Below are 8,802 nucleotides of genomic sequence, written 5' to 3'. Positions count from 1 at the left end.
AAAAGGTAAATATACACACATTTATCTTGTGAAAATAAAACATTTAAAAAGTCTACCATGGTGAAAGGGGTTTGTTCCAGGGCAGTACAGGAAATAAGAGGTCCCTACATGTTTGCTGACTACCCTGGTAGCTCAGACGATAAAGCATCTACCTATAATGTGGGAGACTCAGGTTCGATTCTTGAGTCAGGAAAATCCTCTGGAGAAGGAAATGACAACCTACTCCAGTACTCTTGTCTGAAAAAGCCCATGGACAGAGGAGAGTGGTAAGCTACAGTCCATGGGGTCATAAAGAGTCAGACACAACTGAGCGACTTCACTTTATACACTGCCTTTCACTGGACCCAAGTTCCCTGGTGGAGAAGGAAATGGCAACCCACTCCAGTGTTCTTGCCTACAGAATCCCAGGGACGGCGGAGCCTGGTGGGCTTCCGTCTATGGGGTCGCACAGAGTCGGACACAACTGAAGTGACTTAGTAGCAGTAGTAGTAAGTTCCCTGGGGCAGTAGTTTGTTTGGGGAGGGGACACATTTTTGGATCAGGGGGAGCCCAGAAGAGGCATGGAGCTCAGCCTGGAGGATCTGGAAGCTTCTTGCAGTAGGTGAGTTTGAGAGAAGTTGGCCCAGCACACCCCGTGTAGAGACCCTAATCTCCTATGACAGGCCTGGAGACGCCATGATGTGTTCAGGGCCAGAGAGCAAAATCCGACAAGGGTAAGTAAACCTGAAACTCCAAACTCCCAGCCAGGCCTCCTTCTCCTGCCTGAAGCCCTGGCTTCTCTGGGCAATCTATGGGCATCCCTCACAGTCAGACCCCTCCATCTTTCCCTCTTCTCACAGCAGTTATTCTGTAGAGAAGGCCCCGCGCCGCTCGGGCAGCCAGAAAGCAGCGCCATCTGCTGGTCAAAGCGGGAAATGCAGCTCTTAGTCTCCACTGAGAGCGACCAGGTTTCAGTCTTCGAAACCCAGCACCTCTTCTTAAGAACCAGAAGTCCCTCCCGCTCCAAGTCTGCTCTGCAGCTTCCTTTCAGTGCCCAGTAGTACCCCTAGCGCTGCCTGCTTGGGCCTTATCTGTAGGAAGGGAAATCGTTCCAAGAAGGGGTAACCACCCTGCTACTCAGTGGATTCAGGTGGGTGTCTCACATGAGAAGCAGCAAGTCCTGACTGCAGCCTATAAATATGTCCTTAGCTACCCTCCGCCCCGCCCCCAACCGCCACTACAAATCTCAGGGTAGACAGTCCATTATACAACTTGGAACAAGCCCCAGGAACGGGCTTGTCCAATGTCATATGGAGTGGGTACACAAGCTAGTTCCAAAACATGGATCTCCTGGGACCCAATTCCTTCTTCTCCATTGGAGGTGAAGGGCTGTCACCATACTTGAAAAAAAGCAACACAGTTTAGATCAGTGGTTCTCAGTTTGTGGTCCCTGATCAGCAGCATCAACATCACCTGGGAACTTGTTGGAAAAGCATCTTAGGCTCCACCCTAGACCATCTGAATCAGCAACTCTGGGGGTGCAGTCTGATCATCTGTGATTCAGCAAACCTATTTTGTGAACCAGAACCATTGGTTTAAGGTAATTACCCCTCTCTTTTTATTAAATAAACTTTTATTGGGAAGTGATTTTTGATTAAGAGAAAAGCTGTAAATACAGTACAGAGTTCCCATATACTCCGCACCCAGCCTATCCCAATATCAACATTTGTGTAAATTAACTAAAATCCAGACCCTTCTTCAGATTCCCAGTTTTTCCATCAATGTCCTTTTGTTGCTGTTGTTCCAAGTTCCAATCCAGGATATCACACTGCATTTAAGACTACATCCCTTTTAAATTCCATTGGTCACCTCAGTCATCAATCCCTGGGACAGAGAATGGGTGGGAAAGCTGTTGTCTTCCTTACTGAGCTGGAGAAAATGAAGTTTGAAAATGCCACGTGATGGAGTTACCTCAGCAGTGCAGTAAGAGTAAGGTCCACCTCACTCTGCACCCTTCCTCTGCCTCTTCCCTTCCCCGCAGGACTATAGGATTTCAGAAGCTCCTTTGGAGTTTCCTACCTGGCCTACCCGCCCTAACCTACCAGAGTACAGATGTTGAGGGCCCTCCCAGAGTGGGCCCAGCCCTAGGAGAGACCCATCCACCGCCCCTCACTTCTTTCCCTCTGCAGGGCCAGGACAATGTCTTAGTGACTTCAGCCTGGACAGAGCCAGGCCCCATGCAAGAAAGAAACAAAGAAACACTGTTATTTGCTATCCAAAGTCATTTATGATAGATAGAAAAAATGCCACAAATCATTTGTAGTTTCTCCATGAGGTATAGTCTGTTTCCCCAGCCCTTGAATATGAGCCAAACTTTTGATGTGCTGTGACCAAAAGGACTTAGCAGAAGTGATGTTACACCAGTTCTGGCCTAGAACTCAAAAAACCCTTGCAGCTTCTCCTCTCTCTCCATCTTTCTCACTCTTCCTCCCCCCCATGCATGTCCCACTTCTCTCTCTCTCTCTCTTCCTCTCAGCCCTGATGCCATCGTGAGAGTAAGCCTGAACTAACTGGTGGAGTGGCCACCTGGAGGAGAACCACGTCACTCAGCCAACAGCCCATCTATGGCCCAGACAAGGGAGTCAGGCTATTTGAGATCATGCAGGCCATTTTGGGTGACAGTTGATTTGCATACAACCCCATGAGTGACCTCAGGCAAGATCAGTAGAACTGCCCAGATGAGTCCAGCCCAAATTGCTAACCCACAGAATTGTAGACAAATAAACAACTTGTTTTTAGCTGCCAAGTTTGGGAATTGTTTGTTTCTCAGCAAAGGCTGATACACAATTTCTCATTTCTCTCTTGGCAATGGGATTCCAATATTTTTTAGGAGGCTGTGTGAGTTCTAGGAGATGGGATATGATTGATCTACTCAACTGTGATAACTGTGTTCCTGCTGTCTTAGCTTTCTTTGAGTTGGGGTGGCTACTGTACCTGGTTTGCGCCAAGGAGATCTATAGAAATATACAGGGGAAGAGAGCAGGAAACAGGCCTCTGGAAAAGTCCTGAATTTTTGATAGAAGCTGATGGATCCAGCTGGCTGGGCCCTTTCTCCTCCCTGACTCCCTTCTTCCTTGGACATAGCCATGATTGCTGGAGGTACAGCAGCCATCTTGTGACTGTGAAGTGACAAGCAATGAGGGAAAGGCTGAAAGGACCAGAGACGTGTGCCCTAACATTGCTGAGTGGTTTAACCAGTACCATTAGCCAGCTGTCTTCAGAATTCACGCTATGTGGAAAAGCAAACTTCACTTTGTTTAAGTCACTGTAACCTAGGTTTTCCTTCACTTGCAGATGAATGAATTCACATGATATAATACAAGGACTGAAATGCAGAAGGATCTTTGTCCTTGGGAATCTGGAGCCAGTAGCAAATGACTCTCCAAATCCATCTCCTTTCTTATTTCAGCTCTCTATAATCCCTCAAGAGCAAACACAGGACCCCATTTTCCCCAAGGTGGGAAGTGGAGCTCCCACACTGTTCAGTCATGAGTCCAAGGTCTTGCAGCTAGCTAAGAGGGTGTTTCAAGCCAGACCCACCTGCCACGCACAAACAGAATGCACTCCTGCTACACCTTTGTGTGGGCTAGTCCACTGGAGGCCAGGCGTCTTCCAGGTTCCTGCTAGTGGTGGCAAGTGTCAAAGAGGCTGCTACTGCAAGTCTGGTGTGGAAGCGCCCAGGTACACCCTTAGGTCTGAGAGGGTGGACTGGACAAGCTTGGCGGGGATGGTCTCTCGCTGCAGCTGCTGGTAGGCTGCATACCGGTGGCAGCCCCCAAAGGAGTAGAAGTAGTCACCGCCCTGGGCCCCTTTGATCCAGAGGACGTCGATCGGGGGAACGCTGTCTGGATTCTCCTGGAGACAAGAGGACACAGGGTGAATGAGCGTGGCACCGTGTTGGACAGTTTGCAAAGCAGACTTTGTTAACCTGGGCTGAACTCCTCCGGGTGCTCACGCTGGTTTGTGAAAGGCAACAGTTATAGGGTCAGTTTTGTGAGCTCGTTGACCTTGGTAGCATGAAAATCAGTCATGGTAAGAGTATTTACACCAATTGGCAGATACTACAAATCAGGGCTTCTTCCCACCCCCAGGTTGTTAACCGTTTATCACACCACGTATATATTACCTGGCACTGTTCTAGACTCTGGGAATAAGGTACAGACACAGCCCCTGCCATCATGGGGCACATGGCTGCTAGAGTGATAAATGCTATGAAGACAATAACACAGGTTGTCATGACAACGATGGGGGTGACAATGAAGCAGAGACCTGAACACAGAGAACTTCCCTGGGGAAGACAGAGAGGTGGAATCTTTAGAGAAAGAGCCTGACTGCCAAGTTCAAATCTCAGCTCCACTACTTAATTGCTCTGTGACCTTTGGCAATTCATATTTGTGCCTCAGTTGCCCCAGATGGGGATGAAGATGACACAACCACCTCATAGAACTGTTGGGTTTAATAAGTTAACAGATATACAGTGCTTCAAACAACACTTAGCACATGGAATCAGCTCAGTAATACACAGTGTGTATTACCCGTGGGAAGGGCGTTCCAGGCAGAGGGAATAGCAAATGCAAAATGCCTGAGGCCAGAACAAGCTCACTATATTGCAGGCATGGCAAAGAGGCCAGCATAACCAGAAGAGACAGGGCTCTGTGGAACAGAAGAGGCCAGAAAGGTTTTATTGAGATACAATTGATGTACAGCACTGTATAAGCTAAATGTATAAATAAAATGATTTGACTTAAAGCGTCATGAAATGATGACTATAATAAGTTCAGTGAACATCCATCATCTCATATACGTACAAAATTAAGGAAATAAACTTTTTTCCCTTGTGACTAAAGTGTTAGTCTCTCAGTTGTATTAGTCTCTCTCTTTGCAACTCCATGGACTGCAGCCCGCCAGGCTCCTCTGTCCATGGAATTCTCCAGGCAAGAATACTGGGTTACCATTCCCTTCTCCAGGGGATCTTCCCAACCAAGGGATTGAACTCAGGCCTCCTGCATTGCAGGCAGATTCTTTACCATCTGAGCCACCAGGGAAGCCTCCTTGTGATGAAAGCTCTTAGGACTTACTCTCTAAACAACTTTCATATATAATGCACAACAGTGTTTATTATATTTATCACATTGTACTTTACATCCCTGGTACTTACTTATCTTATAATAGAAGTTAGTGCCTTATGACCAACTGCATACAATTTTCCTTCTCTTTACCCTCCCCCTCCCACCCCTACCTCTGCTAATCACAAATCTGGCCTCTTTTTCTATGAGTTTGTTTGTTTTTGAAGTATGATTGATGTACACCACTATGTTAGTTTCTGGTTGGAAGGAATGATGCTAAAGCTGAAACTCTAGTACTTTGGCCACCTCATGCGAAGAGCTGGCTCATTGGAAAAGACTCTGATGCTGGGAGGGATTGGGGGCAGGAGGAGAAGAGGATGACAGAGGATGAGATGGCTGGATGGCATGACTAACTCGATGGAAATGAGTCTGAGTGAACTCCGGGAGTTGGTGATGGACAGGGAGGCCTGGCGTGCTGCGATTCATGGGGTCGCAAAGAGTTGGACACGACTGAGCAACTGAACTGAACTGATACATTTCAAAATGATCACCATGACTGAGTCCAGTTACCATTCGTCAACATACAAAGATATTACGTAGTTTTTGACTATCTTCCCCACACTGCACATATCATACACGACTCATTTATTTTATAAATGGAAGTTTATACCTCTTAGGTCCTAGAGTGTTTGTTATAAACAGGAGAGGGTGACATGATATGAGGGACACTCTAGAAAGGTGTGATGAGAAAGCAGCCTTGGTGAGGTGGACAAAGACAAAAGCAGGGAGGACAGAGGCGAGGCCCCAGCAGGCATGCAGCAGAAGAGGCTTTCCTAGGTGAGGGCGTTGAGAGGACAGGGAGAGGTGGTCAGGTCTGCGACATGTTCAGGGGGCAGATCCCAGGGGAGGGGTGAATGTGAGAAGAGGAAGAAGAGAATCTAAGCTAACTTCCTGTTCAGGGCCTGAGTAGCCAGATGGACAGTGGGTGGACCTCTACAGACGGAAAGGCAAACCTGAATTTAAATCCCAGCTCCTCCACAGAGCAGCTGGAGGGCAGAGGGAGGTGATTGGGTAGGGAGGGAGGTGTAAGCAAGGGGCCTTGCCAGTGGGCATTGCTCCTTATCTGTAAGATGGGAATAGATACCCTATAGGCTGTTGATGAAGTTGGGAAGCTGATATAAGTTAGGTGTGGAGCACAGCCTGCCTGACAGTTCAGCAGCAAAAAGAGGCAGTTGTGCCAGGCAAGCCTTGTGCTGGGTGTCAGGGCTCTGATGATGGGTGGGCAGGATAACAGCCCCCAAAGATGTCCACATCCTAATCTCCGGAACCTGTGAATATGTTACTCCCAAGGGATAGGAACTTTCCAGATGGAATCAAGTTAAAGATCTTGAGATGGGGATATTATCCTGGGTTGTTCAGATGGGCCAAAAGTAATCACCAGAGACCTTAAATGTGGAACAGAGAGGAGCAAGAGGAGATCTAATGTTGCTGGCTTCCGAGGTGGAGGAAAGAGGTCATGAGCCTAAAATGTGGGTGGCCTCTAGAAGCTGGGAAAGACAAGGATATGAATTCTCCCCCAGAGACCCCAGAAAAGAATGCAGCCCTGCTGATACCTTGATTTTAGCCCATGAGACCCATGCTGGACTTCTGAACTATAGAACTATAAAGTAATAAAATGTTGGTTTTAAGTCACTAAGTTTCTGGAATTTGTTACAGTAGCCCTAGAAAACTAATACATGCCATAAACAAAGCCAGGCCTGGTTTTTGCTTCCCAGAATGTATGGTGCTGGTGCGGAAGACAGGTGTCTGAGGCCATTACACCCTGGTTATACGGGATCAGAGATGTGCTGACAGGTATGGAGGTGGCTGGGGGCCCACAGGAGGCCCCTAACCCTACAAGGGCTGTCAAGGAAGACACTAACACTGACAGAAGACCAAGAAGGAGTTAGAAACAGTAAAGAAGAGATGAAAGAGTGTCTCTGGCAGCGGGGAAAAGCTTGTGCAAAGGCCCAGGGGTAGGAGAGAGTATCCCTGGACAGATCTATCACAAACAGCCAGGCACCGTGCTCGTGCTATGACCAGACAAAATCCCAGCTCCTTGGAGTTCAAATGAGATGGGGAGGGGAGACAATAAAACACAAACAAACACACGGATAACATAACTCAGGCATTATCCTGAATTATGCTTCCAAGGCGAACTACTCAGGTTAATGGGAGACCTAGAGAAGCCAGGGCTGCCAGGAGGCAGGCACCTGACCCAAGTGAGGGACCAGTCCCTGCAGCTCTCTGGGAAGCAGTTCCAGACAGTGGAAGCAGCAGTGTAAACTCTAGGACTGAAAGACAACAGGCAAGCAGTAGAGAGGTTTGGTGGGGCCTCGGGGTCTCCTGGGGCCATTTCTGAGGGTCTGGGGGCTGCGGACACGATGCTGCGCAGGCCTAACCTGACACTCATGTCCCCTCCCTCCAGGATCACCCCGACCTTCCTGAGCTCTCTCTCTGAGATGTGGCTGACCCCATTCTCTCCCATTTCCAGTTCAAACAAGGTCCTCCCAGCAGACAGGACACCCCCAGTCCCACTGCCACAGGCAGAAGTGACCACACAGGTTATGTGCTGGCCATGCAGCTGGGCACTGGGGCCAGGCTGTGCCACTTTCTAAAATGCCTGACCTTGGACAAGCTGCTTGGATCCTCTTGGGCCTCATTTCCTTGTCTGTAAGAGGAACAATAGTAGTATCTACCTTACAGGGTTGGTATGAAAAAGCTGCTGCTGCTTAGTTGCTTCAGTCATGTCGGACTCTGAGTGACCCTATGGGGTGCAGCCTGCCAGGCTCCCCTGTCCATGAGATTCTCCAGGCAAGAATACTGGAATGGGTTGCCATGCTCCAGGGGGTCTTCCCGGCCCAGGGATGGAACCCAGGTCTCCTGCACTGAAGGTAGATTCTTTACCAGGAGCCACCAGGGAAGCCCATATCAAGTGCTGCCTTTATAGGAGTCAGAGACAGTTATTTTAAGGACCTTCTCCAGTCTCCTTGCTCCATGACGAAATAGAGGCCCAGAGAGGCCCAAATTTGCTCAAGGTCACAGAGCAAAGGCTGAATTCCGATTGAAACTGAACTAGTCCCTTCTCGCGTCCAGCACGACCTCCCTCCTCCGAAGCCTTCCCAGCAGCCGGCTTCCCCGGGGCCTCACCCGGATCGTGTCCACGAGGCTTTGCACCTTGGCCTGGTCCAGCACAGACGGCAGAGGCCGGATGAGCACGCTCAGCGGCACGTTGTGCACGGCGGTGATGCAGCCCGAGTGGATGCTGCCGCCCTGCGCGCCGCCGCTCGGCCCAGGTCCCTCGGGCGCCCCCCGGCCCGCCCCGGCTCTTCCCAGCGCTCCTCCCGCTCGGAGACCCATCATTCCGCCGTCGCCGCTGCCTGGGCCGTCGCGGGACGCGCCACCTCCACCCCCACGCTTTAACCTCGGGCGGGCCGTACCATTCCGCGCGGGCGGAGGGGGGCGCAGGCGGGCAGCGCGGAAAGTCTCCCTCCCCTGGCCCCAGGGTGGTCCCGCCCACCAGCGGGCGCCCCTACGGGAGCTCTGCTCCTGCCGCCCCCGGCTGCCCGACGCGCGCGGGGCTTCGGCCCTCCGCTGGGGGGCGCCTCGCCGCCTGCCCTCCGCCGCGCGGCGTCCCGGGAGTGGAAGTGGCCGGGCA

At 50.3% G+C, this 8,802-nt stretch overlaps 1 protein-coding gene across 1 annotated transcript; it reads right to left on the bottom strand.

Annotated features, from left to right (window-relative positions):
- Nucleotides 1–1,594: 1,594 nt before the first annotated feature.
- On the bottom strand, nt 1,595–8,536 carry SRXN1 (sulfiredoxin 1). The gene is made up of 2 exons (XM_004014459.6): nt 8,295–8,536; nt 1,595–3,894 (listed from the first exon to the last, which is right to left on the bottom strand). The coding sequence occupies exons 1-2, from the start codon at nt 8,505–8,507 to the stop codon at nt 3,691–3,693; spliced, it is 417 nt and encodes a 138-aa protein (XP_004014508.1). The 5' UTR covers nt 8,508–8,536; the 3' UTR covers nt 1,595–3,690.
- Between the last annotated feature and the right edge of the window lie 266 nt (nt 8,537–8,802).

Source organism: Ovis aries, chromosome 13 (genome assembly GCF_016772045.2).
Source record: "Ovis aries strain OAR_USU_Benz2616 breed Rambouillet chromosome 13, ARS-UI_Ramb_v3.0, whole genome shotgun sequence".
In the NCBI taxonomy this organism is placed as follows: Eukaryota; Metazoa; Chordata; class Mammalia; order Artiodactyla; family Bovidae; genus Ovis; species Ovis aries.
Note: the sequence above shows the minus strand (reverse complement) of the source record. Positions and strands in the feature narration are given on the sequence as shown.